General features: G+C 36.3%; 1 protein-coding gene across 3 annotated transcripts in view; it reads left to right on the forward strand.

Moving 5' to 3' along the window:
* lamc3 (laminin, gamma 3) overlaps positions 1–17,769 on the forward strand; it is a 142,722-nt gene extending 124,953 nt beyond the window's left edge. For all 3 annotated transcript variants that reach the window (XM_048188515.1, XM_048188514.1, XM_048188516.1), the window contains 16 exons: positions 7,238–7,426; positions 7,653–7,904; positions 8,464–8,617; positions 9,406–9,548; positions 9,987–10,165; positions 10,570–10,762; positions 11,654–11,895; positions 12,008–12,084; positions 12,174–12,308; positions 12,425–12,677; positions 14,122–14,265; positions 14,502–14,604; positions 15,376–15,578; positions 15,872–16,015; positions 16,288–16,387; positions 16,847–17,769. In XM_048188515.1, the coding sequence (XP_048044472.1) occupies positions 7,238–7,426; positions 7,653–7,904; positions 8,464–8,617; positions 9,406–9,548; positions 9,987–10,165; positions 10,570–10,762; positions 11,654–11,895; positions 12,008–12,084; positions 12,174–12,308; positions 12,425–12,677; positions 14,122–14,265; positions 14,502–14,604; positions 15,376–15,578; positions 15,872–16,015; positions 16,288–16,387; positions 16,847–17,097 (2,762 nt within the window). In that variant the 3' untranslated portion in view covers positions 17,098–17,769. The remainder of the gene's footprint in view (positions 1–7,237; positions 7,427–7,652; positions 7,905–8,463; positions 8,618–9,405; positions 9,549–9,986; positions 10,166–10,569; positions 10,763–11,653; positions 11,896–12,007; positions 12,085–12,173; positions 12,309–12,424; positions 12,678–14,121; positions 14,266–14,501; positions 14,605–15,375; positions 15,579–15,871; positions 16,016–16,287; positions 16,388–16,846) is intronic.
* Positions 17,770–18,157: the final 388 nt, after the last annotated feature.

Consider the following 18,157-nt stretch of genomic DNA (forward strand, 5'->3'; position numbering starts at 1 on the left):
TTTATTTGGATGTTTACATTTGATTCTGAATGAGTTTGATAGTGCTCCGTGGCTTAAGCTAACATTACACACTGTTGGAGAGATTTATAAAGAATGAAGTTGTGTTTATGAATTATACAGACTGCAAGTGTTTAAAAAAGGAAAATAATGACAGTCTTGTCTCCGTGAATACAGTAAGAAACGATTGTAACTTTAACCACATTTAACAGTACATTAGCAACATGCTAACGAAACATTTAGACATTAGACAATTTACAAATATCACTAAAAATATCATGATATTATGGATCATGTCAGTTATAATTGCTCCATCTGCCATTTTTCGCTATTGCCTTGCTTACTTACCTAGTCTGATGATTCTGCTGTTCACATCCAGACATTTTGCCCTTGTGATATGCCTTGAACATGAGCTGGCATATGCAAATATAGGGGGCGTTCATATTAATGATCCCGACTGTTACGTAACAGTCGGTGTTATGTTGAGATTTGCCTGTTCTTCGGAGGTCTTTTAAACAAATGAGATTTATATAAGAAAGAGGAAACAATGGTGTTTGAGACTCACTGTATGTCATTTCCATGTACTGAACTCTTGTTATTGAACTATGCCGAGGTAAATTCAAATTTTCGTTCGATGGCACCTTTAAATATACTTGCACCAGTGTTGCCAAGTCCGCGGTTTTCCTGCAGAATTGGGCTACTTTAACACTACTTGTTTCTCATGTCCGCGGGTTGAAGCGACCCCAAATAACATGATATTTAGGCCCTGGAATGCGGGAAATTGCCGAACCCTACCAAAAATGCTGATTTCACCCCTCGGAACGCAATTTTTTACGAAGAAAGGTCTCTTATGCGCATCAAGGCTGCATTTATTTGATAAAAAATGAAGTAAAAACAGTAAAATTATAAAACATTTATTACAATTTAAAGTAACTGTTTTAAAATGTAACTTGTGATGACAAAGCTGAATTGTCAGCATCATTACTCCAGTCTTCAGTGTCACATGATCGATCAGAAATCTTTCTAATATGCTGATTTGGTGCTCAAGAAATTATCATCAATGTCGACATTTTTATGGAAACTGTAATACTTTTTTTTTTTTCAGGATACTTTGATGAATAGAAAGGTTAGAAGAATAGCATTTGCTTGAAATAAAATGTTTTGTAACCTCATAATGGTCTTTACTGACACTTTCGATCAATTTAATGTGTCCTTGCTGAATAAAAGAATCACTTAAAAAGATTTTAAAACAAAAAATCTTACAGACCCCAAACTTTTGAATAGTAACGACTGCTTAAGATAGTAAAACAAAGCATAAATAAAGAAACATACAAACTCTTAAATAAATCTTTTTGCTTAATTAATTCCAAATATTTATTCCATCTGATGCCATTGCAAAAACAAAACAAAAAAAAAAAGTATCTGGCTAACCATCTGGAGCCTCATAAATGAAAATGCTACAGTCTAATTAGCTCTTTAATGTATTGTAGACCAAACTGTAATGAATATTCTAAAGAGATCGACCACGTTATGACGGATGTATTCCGACAGGTCAAGAGTGCCCTTTTCCCAAAAGACAGCTGCAGGGATGGGTCCTTTTCAAGCCTCTGTTTTTGGAAAGAGAGGGACGCCTTTATTTTTACTCCTCTAAAAGAGTCAGGAAGGGCCCATGTGGAGGTGCTGACATTTAGCCACCCTAAAGCAGTGAATAATTCAGAAAGAAGCGAGGTACAAATGTCAGGCGCTGGGAATAAACTTGCCTGAAGAGATGCAAGATTTCAAATAAAGACATTGATATGATAATCCCAGCAGACCTCTGGCCATGGATATCATCCTGTTTTGCATAGCACAGCTGAGTCTGTGAATATTTAGGTTTCTGATTTGAATATAAAATGAACCCGGGCTCTTTTGTGACCATTAGTTGGACAGCATGTAATATTAACTTGATTAATCTTGATTGATTAGCCAAAAAATAAGGGCTGTCTGTTAGAGAATGTTAAATTGATATCACCGATATCAGTGTCAGTCGTGAAGCAGTTTGAGGGAATAAGGAGGCTTTTGTTTCAAAATGCAAATGAATGCAACTTCCAAGTCAGCATCTTTTGATCTGTGCACAGAGAAGTGGTTGCTTCTGTGTGTGTGTGCGTGTGTGTGTGTGTGTGCGTGTGTGGGGCATCTGCCAGTCAATAGCTGCCACATCTGTCTCAAATTACCATAAGGGCAATTTTAACATCCGCTGAGGCCGACAGACAGATGGTAGCCAGCATTTCTTTTACACTCAAACAGAATTAAATGTAACCTCTCTCACCTTCCTGTTCTCCCTCCTGTCTCTCTCTTTATACCTTTGTGACCAGGTGTAACTGGCTCTTCGTGCTGAAAAACGTCATGTGATTAATCATTTCAGCTGTATTGCACACATTCTCATCACCAGTTGCAGTGTTGACAGGAATGTCATCTGCCATCTTCAAGCTCTCAGTTATGATTTGAATGAATCTGGTCCAAATTTTTCCATCAGCCTGTTGCCTTTGGATTGCAACATGACCAAGGCAATGAAATGAAATGAATTTGGTCACAAAAATATATGTAATGTTGTCACAGTTAATGAGTTTGAATCTAGTGTTTGAAAATCTTCAATTTTGTTCACTCAAAAATAAAGATAGTGTCATTTCTCATCCTCACATTCTTTCTTCATTTTAACTATAAAAATCACAAAATCTTTTCCTTGCGATTAAAATAAATGAAGACTGAAATTTTCAAATAGCAAAAAAAGGCTTCATAAAAAGACCCATTTTTTTGTCCAAGGTATAGCAAAGTATACAAAAAGGTATAGCATATTGTTGTTGTGTTGTTTTATTGCTGTGTGTGCTCTGTTTTGTTGTGTAAGAGAGTGGTATTGATCTTTCTTAGAGTTCAGGATTGTCTTGCTGAAGTGATATATAGGGCAGTGGTCCTTTTTGTAAGACTTTTGGAGTTAATTTTGTTTCCTCCAGGTCAGACCGACACAGACACATATGCCTACGCAGTACGCACACACACTGTGTTCCCAGACCTCCCAAAGACTGAAAATAAAATGCCTCCTAAATCTAATTCAGCAGAACAAACAAACTGAGGAAGAGGAACACGGCCGAACCCAGCTGCTTATAAAATCAGACAGAAAAAAAAAAAAACACCCCTACCGTCTTTCTTTAAAGACTCCAGACTTCCTTATGAACTAAGGTGCTTTTCATTGAAGTTATCACACACTGGTTCCCGTTATTGATCTCTCAGTCCATCTGTCTGTTCCTCTCTGCCTCTTGCGTTCTTTCTCTTTCTTTCTCTGTCTCTGATTTGGATCCTCTAACAGCAGTCAAAATATCTTAAATCACAATGATGGCACACTGGCTTATAAGGCAGTATGTGTTCTGTGATTGAGGTGGGGAAGTGTGTGTGTGCAGTACATACAATTAATATTATTCACAAATATAACACATTTGAATTATTCTTTGTTATATTGGTGCAAAGTATGTTTTTCATTTAGAGTTTACTGTTAATGGCTTTTAATGAATAAACTGTAAATAATTAGTGGTTATCACAATCTTCCCAATATAATTTTCTATATCAGTGCAACGTAACCAGTGTTGGTAACAAATAATGCGAGTTATGTAACTAGTAAAGTAACTTTACTAGTTACTTTTTCCAAGTAACTAGTAAAGTAACATATTACAATATTTGAGTTACTTTTTCAAAAAAGTAATCCAAGTTACTTGGATTTTTTGTTCTTTGTTTAAGTCAGGGACACACTTAATGATTGTCATCAGAAGTACAACTTCATTTTCAAGTCGTTATTTTGTTTTTTTGCTGCACCAAAAATATTCTCGTCGCTTTATAATATTAATATTGAACCACTGTACTCACATGAACTGATTTAAATATGTTTTTAGTACATTAATGGATCTTGAGAGAGGAAATGTCATTGCTGGCTATGCAGGCCTCACTGAGCCATCAGATTTCAACAAAAATATCTTAATTTGTGTTCCGAAGATGAATGAAGGTCTTACGGGTGTGGAACGGCATGAGGGTGAGTAATTAATAACATTATTTTTATTTTTGGGTGAACTAACCCTTTAACGTCTCTTAATGTAGCCTACTAAGTGATATTAAAAGATCAAATTCTGCACAAACTAATAAAGCATACTATGTACGGAAAAGCAGATGAGCCAATAATATGAACGCAACACGTTTAATTAAGCATTTTCCTCCCATAAAGAAAATGCTTAACGTGGCTTAATGTATTAAGACAGTGACATTAAAAGACTAAACTTAGTAAACACTACACTAATAAAGCTTACAGAAAAACACCTGTAGAAGATTGTAACGTTAAGCAACCATTGTAATTGTTGACTTGTTGACTCGATAATAAACTGCCATTTCAGAGTTTGTTTGTGTTTCATTTGCATATTAATATAACATTAAGTAAAACGTTAGCTAACAACAGTTGACTAGTAGGCTAAGTTATAACGTTAGTCAGGTCTCTGAATGAAATTCTCCAATTAAGTTTGCTAATCATAAAATCCTGATATACCCTCTGAATTTATGAACTTACCTGGTTTTGTTGGTTGTTGAGCCTTTCTATACTAAATGTTTACGACAAGATTTCACATTTGAAAGAAATTTGATACTGTAAACATACTGTACAAGACATGAGACGTGTGACAACTAGCTAGGTGTGTGACAGTGAGGAAATGGCTAGCATCAATTATTTTGGAAGCCAAGGTAGCGCGGACTCCGCCGATTATATTAAGAAATGAACTCTCAGTAATGGTGAGACATTTATTTTCTGCCCCCTAGTTGCGCGGGCATCTCTGTGATGACGTTGCACAGAAACCCGTCTATTCTTCTGCAGTCCAGAATAGCAGCACAGCTGTAAGGTTTGTTTGAGCTGCGCCCTCTACTTTACAGGCATGAATTTGCATTTTCTTCAGCCTGAGGTTTATTCATTTCACTTTTGGAGTGAAAGGGCCTTTACATTTGCTGAAAACTTTTGTTTTTTGTTGTTAAAAAACAGACATTCAAGCCATAAAAACTAAGTAACCCAATTAGTTACTTCTTTAGGGAGTAACGCAATATTGTAATGCATTACTTTTAAAATTAAAAGTGCTCTAAGTGATGTCACGCGTTTTTAGGCCAAAACATTTTTTGTCACATACAGCAAACATCTCCTCACTATCCGCTAGCTGCCTGTCCCCTGAACACACTGTAAAAAAACGCGTTCTCTGTAGTCGCCACAAGCTCCAAAAACGGCAATAAAAACAAACTGGTGCAGCCTGGACCACGAATCATAATAAACATGCTCCAGCCAATAACCGACAAGAATGATTTTAAATGCGCGTTCATGACTGTTTCAGGAAGCACGGAGGGGGGGAGGGGCGGGGGGTATGGGGGGAGGGAGGGTCTAGCTTGCCTCTGTTTTGTTTGACAACACTTCGAACATCAACAGGAAGTTACTCCACCCAGGATCATTTAGAGCACCTTTAATTTTCCCCAACACTGATTGCTACACAGTTCTAAAGTTGTGTTATTTTTATCTCTTTCTCTCTTTGCACTAAAGCACCCAACTATCTCTCTCAGTGAAACCTTATTAAATCTATTAGTGTTAACCTTACAAATTTTCTCATTTAGTGCTTTTGAGGGACAGCAGGAGTCTGAAGTCTTTGTCCTTAAATGTTAATGAAGTGATTACCTGATTGATAGGTGTAAATTAGCAATCACACAGAGTGCCAGTATCTCCACATGACCTCACTGACAGACAGACCCAGTTGTTTTTCACCATCAACTTGTACTGCACACAATAGTGTACTTTTATCCAAACCATCTGAATGTCTAAATCATTTCATTCACATGTTTCTGAAGGCATCTTTTGCATTGATTGGTTGCTTTAAGGACAGAGCTTCTTTAACACTAGTTTTTTTTATCACTGATTTCTTTCTGTTTTTGTTATGCTGGTGACTTGTCTCTGAACTGTCTCAATAGGGAACTCCAGCACTAGGGCTGATATTCAATTTAGTAATTTTAGAGGGTTTTTTACTGGAATGCATGTTAAGAGTTTTAGAGTGTGTTATTTATGGTGTTATTGTCTTTGATCTTTCTGGATACCTGTCCTTCATGAAGCTGCTTTACGATTCATCTCATGTGCTATACATATTTCATACACACACAGGTCAAGCATGAGGTTCTTTTAACCAAAATACTTATATATTATAAATTAAAAGTCCTTTGCCCAATAATCTGATAGAACATGTGTCTGGAGATTTTGTTTGAACTTTATTTTCTTATTGGTAAAAAATAATAAATTGCATTTGAATTGCGTTCTTATCACTGAAATATAAATAATCAAAAATCTTTCAAAGGCAGATACATATGGACAGTCTTCAGTAGCTTCAGTAACGTGGTTTTAGAGCAAATACAGTCAAGCTACATAGTTACTGACTGGTCACAATCTCTCTCTCTCTCTCTCTCTCTCTCTCTCTCTCTTTCTCTCTCTCACACACACACACACATTATATGTAATGATATATTGCCATCTGCTGTTTTAGAAGGGTAGTGCACTGTTTTTCCTTGATAACAGACGAGAAGTGTTTTTTATATATATATATATATATATATATATATATATATATATATATATATATATATATATATATATATATATATATATATAATCATGTTTTTAATTATAAATTATGATACAATTATACAAAAAGTATGTATAATTTTATATATTGTTTGTATAATTTTTTTATATATTTATAATACTTCTGATTTATGTGTAGTCTATTATGTGTAGACATTATTATATTTCATATTTATTAATTTTTGTTATTTATATAAATATGTATTTTTCTTTATTTAGTATTTGTGTATAAATCTCCATCTCTGTGAAAACAGGGCAGGTTGACAGAATCCAAATGGAGCCCAGCATTTTGCCCAATGGCATATTTTGGCTTGTTTTCTTGCTGACACTGACAGCGTTGAACTGCTTGTCTGAGCCGATAAGTTGACACGTGATGCTCATACCCTGGTGTTTCTGCAGTGAACCAGTGTTTGCTTTTTTAGAAGCTCATATTGTATTCATTGAGTTTCAATGTGTTGGTGTGCAAGGTTCAATGAATCTGATGAATGAATGTGCTTTTAATCAAAAGAGAATTGTATTTTTATTTGTGTGCAAGTTGTATATGCTCTCTTTGTGTGTATTTTATTGCAGGTGTGTGTGACTGCAGAGACTTCACCACCGGCCGTTATTGTGAGCATTGTGCAGATGGTTACTATGGCAATGCACTGACTGGCAGCCCAGGCGTCTGCTTACCTTGTCCTTGTCCAGATCGCACCACCTGCGCCCAGGTGCCAAACGTGGGGGATGTGGTTTGTACCAACTGTCCGTCAGGCCAAAGGGGTCAGTTGCAGTCTTGCAGTTTATGTGCTATTTGCATAATTCTGACACACAACTACTCAGTTCAGCATTAATAAGTAAATACATTAGTAGTTAAAGTACATTATGCACTCACTATAAATAAATGTATATTTAGTCATTTAGCAAATGCTTGTGTCCAAAGCACAAACACAAAGAGCAGCAATACATATTATATAAATTCTGTTAATGGGTTTTAATGGATTCCCAGGTTTACGATGTGAATTGTGTGACGATGGTTTCTATGGCAACCCTCTGGGCTGGGGTGGCACAGTGCAGCCTTGTGTGATGTGTGAGTGTAATGGGAACGTGGATCCCAACGCTGTGGGCGTGTGCGATCACATGACTGGACGCTGTCTGAAATGCCTGGGACACACGACTGGGGACCATTGTGAAAAATGCAGATCAGGTTACTATGGCAACGCTTTGGCCAATGAACCCAACCCAGAGCGAAAGTGCAAACGTGAGTGTCATTTAAAACATGAATGTTGCACAGAATGAAGACATTTGATTATCTACAGGTCAGGATGCTACAGGAAGTATTAATGTGTATCAAGAGGTTTTTCCTACGTTGACCCCATAAGTAAAGTAAAATCTGAAATTACCTACAATGTGGAAGCCAGTTAATGAAAAATGGCTTAATATGTATACTGCATAGTGTCTTAATGCAAATGTAAAAAAGTAAATGGAAGGCGTAGGAGATGGAAAATATCATTAGCTCAGTATAAAAACAACAGAACTCAGTGTAGAGTCAGTGGTGCTTTGAGACTTCAAAACTGAGATGAAATTTTTTTTGAGATGTTCAGCAACATTAAGCATTTTATCCTTCTTCAAGAACTTACTTTGTTTCATGCCTCATTAGAATGTAGACATTAAAAAACATTTTGTGCGTGAGCTATACAACATTTATCATCATGTGGGTGAGAAGATTTTTCTGAAATTCTTTGTAACTCATAAAAAAAATTGTTGGCATAACTTTCTGGGTATTTTGCATTGTAAGGTTGTGGATTTCTCTTTCTCAGCTTGTGCCTGTAATGTGGCTGGGACATCAGGTTCCCTGAATGACTGTCACCCGGATACAGGAAATTGTGTTTGCCTGAGTCATGTGACAGGAAGAGACTGTGGACAGTGCGAAACTGGCTACTTCAATTTGCAGCCAGGCTTGGGTTGTGAGATGTAAGTTTTGGGATGTGTCTGTCTGCTTGCCTTCCGTCTGCCTGCCTTTCTGTCTGACTGTCTGTCTGTCCATCTGTCTGCCTGCCTCTCTCTCTCTATCTGTCTGTCTGTCCACCTGACTGCCAGTCCATCCATCTGTCTGTCTCTCTGTCTGCCTGTCCATCAGACTGCCTGTTGTCTGCCTGTCTGTTTGTCTATCTGTCCAACTGCCTGTCTATCTTTCTGTATGCCTTTCTGACTGTCTGTCCATCTGTCTCTGTCTGTCTGTCTGTCTGCCTGTCATCTGCCTGTCTGTCTGTCCGCCTGCCTGCCAGTCCTTCTGTCTGTCCATCTGTCTGCCTGCCTGCCTGTCTGTCTGCCAGTCTGTCCACCTACCTGTCTGTCTGTCTGTCTGTCCGCTTACCTGCCAGTCCATCTGTCTGTCTGCCTGCCTGTCTGTCTGTCTGCCTGCCTACCGGTCTGTCTGTCTGTCCACCTACCTGCCAGTCCATCTGTCTGCCTGCCTACCTGTCTGTCTGTCTGTCCACCTACCTGCCAGTCCATCTGTCTGCCTGCCTACCTGTCTGTCTGTCTGTCCACCTACCTGCCAGTCCATCTGTCTGCCTGCCTACCTGTCTGTCTGTCTGTCCGCCTACCTGCCAGTCCATCTGTCTGCCTGCCTACCTGTCTGTCTGTCTGTCCGCCTACCTGCCAGTCCATCTGTCTGTCTGTCTTCCTGTCTGTCTATCAGACTAAAAGACTAAAGACTAATTTGCATTAATACTGCACTCTCTTTTTCTTTTCTATAGGTGTAACTGCAATCCTATTGGCTCCTCCTCTTCAGCATGTCATCCAGTCACAGGACAGTGCATGTGTCGAAAAGGTGTGGAGGGGATGTCATGTGACACTTGTCGAATGGGATTCTTCGGTTTCTCCTCTAGAGGTTGCAGAGGTATTAAATGTCACTGAACACTCAATTTTCAAGTCAGATTTGCCCTTTTAAAAATGGTCTTTTCAAATACTTTAATATTTAAATTTAAATTTTATATTTATTTTACTTTTTTTTTAATAGTAACATAATAAAAAATATTAAATACAATTTAAATATTAAACTAATTTAATCACTATTTTGTAATTAAAATTGTTTAATTTACTGCATAATAATCAACATCTTGTAGTCAACTGTTAATTGACTACAAGTAAATTAACAGCTCAGTAAACTTACAACTATAATACTTTGTTTTGATCCATTCTAGAAGTATTAAATCAAAATGTATACAAATTAATACATATTTAATATTGCATACATAATTTTGTCCATTGTGTCTTTCAAATAGCTATTTAAATGTTGGAAAGTCATTGTTTCTCTTTGTCAATCTCCCACCTATAGCATGTAATTGTGACCCCATGGGCTCAACCTCAATGCAGTGCCATGACAATGGGACATGTTCTTGTCGCCATGGGTTTGTCGGTTATAAGTGCGACAAGTGTAAACTGAACTACTACCAGAACCGCCTGACCCACCAATGTGAGGAGTGCCCTGTGTGCTACAGTCTCATCAGAGACCAGGTGGGTGAGAGAGAGAGATGATGAAGTATGCGAAATGATCTGTTTATGTAATGGTTGCCCAGCAGATTAAAAGGTTCACAATTACTTGTTATCTCACCCACTTATTACGTTCCTTTGCTCAGACACTGAAGGCTCCCCTGACCTATATCTTCCTGGTTTTTCATAATGAGCATGAATGAGTGGTAATGCAAGCCTGATTTTAGCTCTGCTCTTTAAATGATTGTACAAAGCTCTGTGGGGTTCAATAATAAGATGTGATGATTAAACCTATATTTACTGCTGTAAATGTTTTTACTGCTTGATTTTTCCATTTTTTATGACTACTTTTACACATTGTCTCTAAATGCTCATTTCATGTGTTTTGGTTATTTTTTATTTATTTTTTTACACTGTTATGTGTACAGGCCAGTAAACTGAAAGCCAGACTGCAGGAGTTGGAGACGCTGCTCAGCAGTTATGACTGTAATAGACACAGCAGACAGTATCGTGGGCGCCAGCAGCACAGACACCAACATAATGACCTGGACAATCACATACAGAAGGACCAGGTTGAAGACTATTTGCCCAATGCCCTGGAGGACCTCCTTGCTATTCAAGGTGAAAAGACTTATGGGATAGTTCACCCAAAAATGTAAATTCTCTCATCATTTACTCACCCTCAATTTGTTCCAAACATCTTTGAATTTCTTTCTTCTGCTGAACTAATTCAGGTTTGAACCAACTTGAGGGTGAGTAAAAGATGACAGAATTTTCATTTTTGAGTGAACCATCCCTTTAACCTCTTTTGTCCTTAGAATTTACAATGTTTAGTTATAAATATATTTTAAATGGTAAAATACCTATAAGAGCTGAACTATTCTAATAATATACTATAACTTGACCCATCGAAAGGGGTCAGTAAGATTTTTTAGAAAATAAACTAAACTTTTTTATTCAGAAAAGATGGATTAAACTAATCAAAGAGGATAGTAAAACTTTTACACTGATACAAAAAAAAAAAAGTGTTCTTTGGATCTTTCTGTTTATCAAAGAATCCTAAAAGCATGTTTTCACTGTTTTCAACATTGATAAAAATAAGACATGTTTCTTGAGCACCAAATGAACATATTAGAATGATTTCTGAAAGATCATGTGACACTGAAGTTTAAAAAAAATTAAAATAGATTTTAAATTGTAACAATATTTCACAATATTGTTTTTACTGTATTTCTGATCAAATAACATAAGAAAATCTTACTGACAACAAACTTTTGAGCGGTAATGTAAATCTAAAACAAATTTGTCCAGTATGGTTTGGACAGTCACAATTTAACATACTTTATTAAAGACAAATGTGGAACATATCAACAAAGTGAGATTTTATTGTTGTATGCACATGCGAATTTGTGCCTTGTTTCAGCTTTGTTGCTTCTGCCAGTGACAGTCGTTTTGTTGGAAACTCACTGCTGATGCAACACTAATGTTCTGATGTTTGATGTTCTGATGCAGAGGCTCGTGAGGCCTTCATTAAGCAGTTCTCACAGCTGGAAACATCTGCCCAGACCTTACAGCTGCAGCTGCGTAGCATCGCAACAGCGCTAAACTGCAATTTGACAGACAGTGGAAAAGAATCAGAGGAAGGAAAGACTCTAAAGGATGAAAATGAGTGTCAAGAGCTTGTTGACACTTTATCCACTGCTCTAAATATGCAGGACCAGCTTCAGAAGATGACTCTTGACCTTAACAGCATGGTGAGTCTGCACAGATCAATTAAATGAGTGTCTAATCCATCTGACCAGAGAGCATGTCTTAATGGAGGCTTTTTTATGTCTCTGTGCTTCTCTTCAAACATCTTATTCTCAGGTAATCCCTTCAGTAATCCCTAAAGAATCAAACAAATGGAATGTCATAGTGAACGAATCTGGGGTGCTAGTGAAAAGGTTAGCAGAAATATTGACCACAAATCTGTCTTAATGTAGGTTCAATTTTTTTTAGATGTGACATGGTTTACAATGTTTTCTTTTAACAGTCACAAAGAGATGGCAGCTCATATAGAGCAGACAGCAGAAGAGGCCTTTAAAATGGCTAACAGAACCTATTCACAGCTGATAACTCTACTAGAAGACAACTCCACAGAGTCTCATGTACTAGATCTCACAGAGAAGTGAGTTACATTATGTCTGTGTCTGTATTCATCAAGCGCATTTTGCAGTTCTTTAGGTATTGGCCCTTAATAACTTATTTCATATGTCACTCTCTATCTATTTTTTTGTCTGAAAGGCTAGAGGAGATGCAGCAGTTGAAGGAGAATCTGACTCTTGAGGTTAATGAGACTTTAGTGACACACCTGTCACTTCAAAAGCACAACTCTGAGATAGCCGCCATTTTAGAGAACATCACCGCTTCACTATCAGAACTACGCAGAACGGATGGCAATTTCACCCGGACAGTAGAGGAATCCAACATAACATCTTTCTCGCAGATGCTTAATCAAACAGATGTCACAGCAACCCAGGATCCTGAACTCACAGAGGTTTGTCCATGTAGTCTCGATGGAGATTGTGGTACTGCTATTGATGCCAAAGGGTTAGTTCACCCAAAAATGAAAATTCTGCCAATTACTCACCCTCATATCGTTCCAAACCTAAGACTTTCGTTCATCTTCGGAACACAAATGAAGATCTTTTTGATGAAATCTGAGAGCTTTCTGTCCCTCCATAGACTGCCTACGCAACTGAAACTTTGACACTTCAAAAAGGTCTTAAAGAGATCGGAAAACGAATCCATATGAATTGAGCGGTTTAGTCCAAATTTTCTGAAGAGACATGATCACTTTTTATGATGAACAGATTTAATTGAGGCTTTCACTCACATATAAACATTGATCAGCGAACATAAACAGAAGCTCAACCGAACCGAACGAGAACAGTCCTCTTCCGGAAGCTCAAATGTGCTGCGTAACACATGAGAACAAACCTCACTGGTTCTCGCGCATGTCAAGCATACATGCTTGAACTTCCGTTTACCACAACTGCTGTGTGTTGATGAATGTTTACATGTGAATATAAGCCTAAATTCAATCTGTTCAGAATCTGTTCATTTTTCTCTTCAGAAAATTTCAGTTAAACCACTCAATTCATATGGATTAGTTTTACAATCTCTTTATGAACATTTTGAAGCATCAAAGTTTCAGTTGCATAGGCAGTCTATGGAGGGTGAGAAAGCTCTCAGATTTCATCAAAAAGATCTTCATTTGCATTCCAAAGATGAACGAAAGTCTTACAGGTTTGGAACGATATGAGGGTGAGTAATTAATGACAGAATTTTCATTTTTGGGTGAACTAACTCTTTAATACACTAATTGTTGGTCAACATGCATATATTTTTATTAAATAATTAAAATTTAATTTGTCTTAGAGTTGATTTTTGGAAAATCATAAATTAGTGAACAACAGGACAACACGAGCACTTTGTTGTCATCATTTGACACCACAACATGACAAACGGCAATAGTCTTCAGAAGCATTCAAAACATTATTATATTGTCAAACTGTGTGTTTTGTAAGGAAAATAAGTGATCTTAGCATAATCTAAGGAACCTATTTAAATGTCTTCTTGTGTCTTTTAATGCTAATAGGCAATGTTTTTAAAAAGGTTTTACAAGGGAAATATTATTGGATTTAAAAAAAAAAAAAAAATATATATATATATATATATATATATATATATATTTATATTTTTATATTATATATATATATATTTATATTAAAAATTATATATATATATATATATATATATATATATATATTTTTTTTTTTTTTTTTTTTTTTTTTTTATATATCATATCAAAAGATCTTTGTCCATTGTTTGTTTCTTTTGTTGTAAAATATTTTGAAAAAATATATATTTTTTAAATAGTGCACTCTGAGTCTGAAAGTCATGTGTATATATGAATGATGTGAATATATTCTTTTCAGCACGAGGACCTCATGAACAGGACAACTGAGTTGAAAGTCTCTGTTCAGTCCAAAGAGCATATGGTAAATAAGACCAGGGAGGAAATTCAGCCTCATGTGGACAGTGCTGAAAAACACCTGAAAACTATGCAAGAGCTCAAAGAGGTAAAGCCTCGCTGCACTAACAATGAAGTATAAAAAATGTCCTAGTAATTAGAGGTCTAGCAGTTCTTTCATCCTGTGAATTTTAGCACCTCCTGCCAGTCAGTCTGGTGGGAAATGTTAAAGCATGAGAGAAAAAACAACAGTGATGTGTTTTCAGCTCAAAGCAAATTCAAATGTGACAATTTCCTGCCAAAAGACAGTGTAATGAGATGCATCTTTTGTCTTTTTATCTGAAGCTGACGGCTGTGGCTGAGGGATTTAAGGTGTCAGCCGTCTCCTCTGTGGTGACAGGGAAAGAGGTTGAGGCGGAGATCCTATCTCTACAGAAGGATCTGGAAGGTAACCGTTTCTGCTTTATACTTCTTTCATATTTTTGCTGTTGATACATGGACTCCTTTTTTCAAAGTATGACACTTGACAGAAGTGAATATTTTTAAGTTGTAAAGTATAATAAACCATACTGCAATTGAGGTAAACTGAAATTAAAGTTAAGCATTTATAATGAACAAATGAGAGAAATTGAGAGGTATAAAGACTAATATGGTAGAGTCGAGGACTGAGAAATACAGCAATTTAATTTAAAAGCATTAAATTGATCAAAAGTGACAGTAAAAGCATTTATAATTGTTTCTGTTTCAAATAAATGCTGTTCTTTTGAACTTTCTATTCATCAAAGAATCCAGATCCTGATAATGTATCATGGTTGTTGCAAAGATATTAAAGCAGCAAACAGTTTTCAACATTGATAACAATAATAAATATTTCTTAAGCATCAAATCAGCATATTAGAATGATTTCTGAAGGACATGTGACACTGAAGACTGAAGTCATGATGCTGAGAATTCAGATTTGCCATCACAGGAATAAATGACATTTTAAAATATGTTAAAATCAAACAGTTATTTTCAATAATAACAATATTTCACAGTATTACTATTTTACTGTATTTGTGATCAAATAAATGACGCCTTAGTGAACAAGGAGACTTGAGACTTCTTTTTACATTACAAAATCCTACCAAACTTTTAAATTATAGTGTACAATGGTAGAAAGAACATGTGAAGATGTTATAATAATGTACTTACATTGTAATAATGTTCTCTGCTGTAGACATGGAACAAGACTGGCCTCAACTGCCTACACTCAGCAAAGGATATCTGAAGAGAGAGAAGATGCTGAAAGAAAAGACCTTGGAGGACGTGAAAAAAAGAGTTAAGCAGACAGAGAAAATGATCAAACCTGCAGTGGAGAACGCTACGGCTGCGAGCAGCACAGCTAAACAAGCCAAGGAGTCTGCAGATGCAGTGGCTAAAGTAAGCTATGCTGAAGTACACTTACATTCAACAAACACTTAAACAGTTATATTTGTCAGTCAGACAAACAAGCAAGCAAGGCATTCAGTCAAAGTATTAGCTGATAACATTTTTATGCTATAGATAATTCTGTTAATCACATTGTGGTTATAGAAGTTGTGTAAAAGGCAATTTAATCAAATCAAGTCCCTAAACCTCAAGATGTGTATAAACACTGCATTGCCTCGAGGAGACTGGACTGAAACAAGAACTGATGAGAACTAAAAGACCTGTTATGCTTTTATTCATGACAGGATGCCAAAGCGTCACTCACACAGGGGAAACGGGCAAAACATGCATCTGGACAGTTGCGTTCAGCTGCGGACACCACCCTGGAGCAGTTGACTGAGCTGGAAAGCCAAGCTGCGCAGAAACAGGAAACCATGGAGGCAGAGGAGGTAAACAATTTGGCTTTAACTTGATAGTGGAATTGCCAATGTTTGTCCAGTTGGCTAGAACCTCAATGTCATTATTATTAGAACAAGGACTTCTGCAGGACATTCAGTACTGCTGGTCTCTTTAGGGGGTTTGAGACACTGCAGTACATGTACCAGAGAAAAAACTATACCATAAAAGTAATAAACATGATATCGATAAGCAAAGTCCAGATTAGGTGACTGAGGAGGTTGTATTTGCATTGCCATGATGTTGATGTGCCATTTCTCCTCAGGACATGCTTTCCTCAAGGAATATGATAAACAACATGGAGGCAGCCAAGAGTCAGCTAGAGTCCTTTACAAACACTCTAACTCTGCTTCTTAAACAACTGGGTAAATTCACAATCCTATTTTATTTTATTTTTTTATCCTCGCAACCCTACAAACATGCTGTTTGGAGAATGAATTTAATTTGTTTTGTTTTGTTTTGTTTTGTTTTGTTTTGTTGTTTTATTTGTTTTGTTTTATTATTTTGTTTTATTTTATTTCATTTATTTATTTATTATTATTTATTTTATTATTTTTTTATCCCCATAACCCTATATATTGTTTTGTTCTTTTTGTTTTGTTTTATGCTTTGTTCTGCTTTGTTTTATTTTATGCTTTGTTCTGCTTTGTTTTATTTTATTTTCAATGTGCGTTTTATTTATATATTTTGTTTTGCTTTGCTTTGTTTTATCTTTTTATTTATTTATTTATTTATTTTTCTAAAAAGATGGAAAAAAAAAATTTAATCTTCCAATAAATGAATAATCATACTCAATCATACTCTTCTCCCATTTCTGTTGGCAGAAGCTAATGTAGTGCTGGAGAACTATGACCGTGTCCTGAATGAGACGGCAGCCCGTCTTCATGTTCTCCGGGGTGCTGTGGAGAGTCCGTCTCTCACCGGAAAGATCCAGAGGCTTCGCAGTGCTGCACATGATCAAGAGAAACAGCTGCAAAATCTCAAACAGAACCTGCAGGACATACGAGAAGAAAGAGACAGTCTGACTGACATCGCCCAAAACTTGCCCAAAACATGCCCACAAAAAGGACACTGAGCTGGTGGAAGGAAGAAGTCTATCATGTATCTAGTCTTTTAGAGGGACATTGAAGTAGCTCAAGTTAGTCACCTCAGAAAATCTAAAACAAGGAAAGTAATAGAAATCAAGGAAAGGAACAACCCTCTACATTCCTCTTTCATCTGTGTCTGATATAAAAGCAAAACTGAACATATAAATAACACATTAAAATGTAAATTGTCTTTATAAACATTCATTTGTTGTGAAGACAGAGTGGCTTTATTTACTCTAGTGGTAAAAAGTCCAAAATGCAGGTGATGGCATTTATACACTAGCACTTTGAATTAAATCATCAGTAGTCAAGCATAATGCCAGCGTGATCATTACTGTGCTTCTATATAGAATATCTTTGAAATTAGGCTTGAATATTGATGTTTTGCAGACTTTAAGGAATGATATTATGAAGTTTGCATGCAATGTACTGTAGTAATATGCAATTTTCCCATACATTAACCTACATTAACTAATGGCCATTCCTGTAAAGATATGGTCCTTTTTTGGCCACTTGGGGGTGCCATCCACACAAATTAATCTGGTTGTTGTACACTGTGCTAAACATGAGTTTGAAAACTGAGAATTTGTTTTTAAAGCCAGTAAATCAAGATCAAATAAACATTGTGTGTCACGCTGCTTGCAATACATTGAACATCATTGTGTTTACTTGTGAGTCTGTTGACATGCAACCTATTACTTATTTAATATCTAACATGGCATATTAAATATTTATTTTTGTGCTTATTATCCATCTGTTCATAAATTCTAGTTACAAAAGGAAATGGCAATGAATAGCTACAATTTTCCATTATTTGGAATATATTATTAGCATGGAGCCAGCGTGGCTATTGTTTGCTTACTTTCATTTTTGATGTAATGTGGCTTATTGTATTAGCTGCTTCCTGTGAAGACTGAGCTTTTCATCTCTTATATGACCCATTGACTGAGCTAATACCGTTTAACTGTTCTTAACCCCGCTGAATCGAAGACTACGGACACTTAGCTTATCTTCTATTTCAATACAAAGGGAATTATTTGTCAAAAA

This window comes from Megalobrama amblycephala, linkage group LG4 (genome assembly GCF_018812025.1).
Source record: "Megalobrama amblycephala isolate DHTTF-2021 linkage group LG4, ASM1881202v1, whole genome shotgun sequence".
In the NCBI taxonomy this organism is placed as follows: domain Eukaryota; kingdom Metazoa; phylum Chordata; class Actinopteri; order Cypriniformes; family Xenocyprididae; genus Megalobrama; species Megalobrama amblycephala.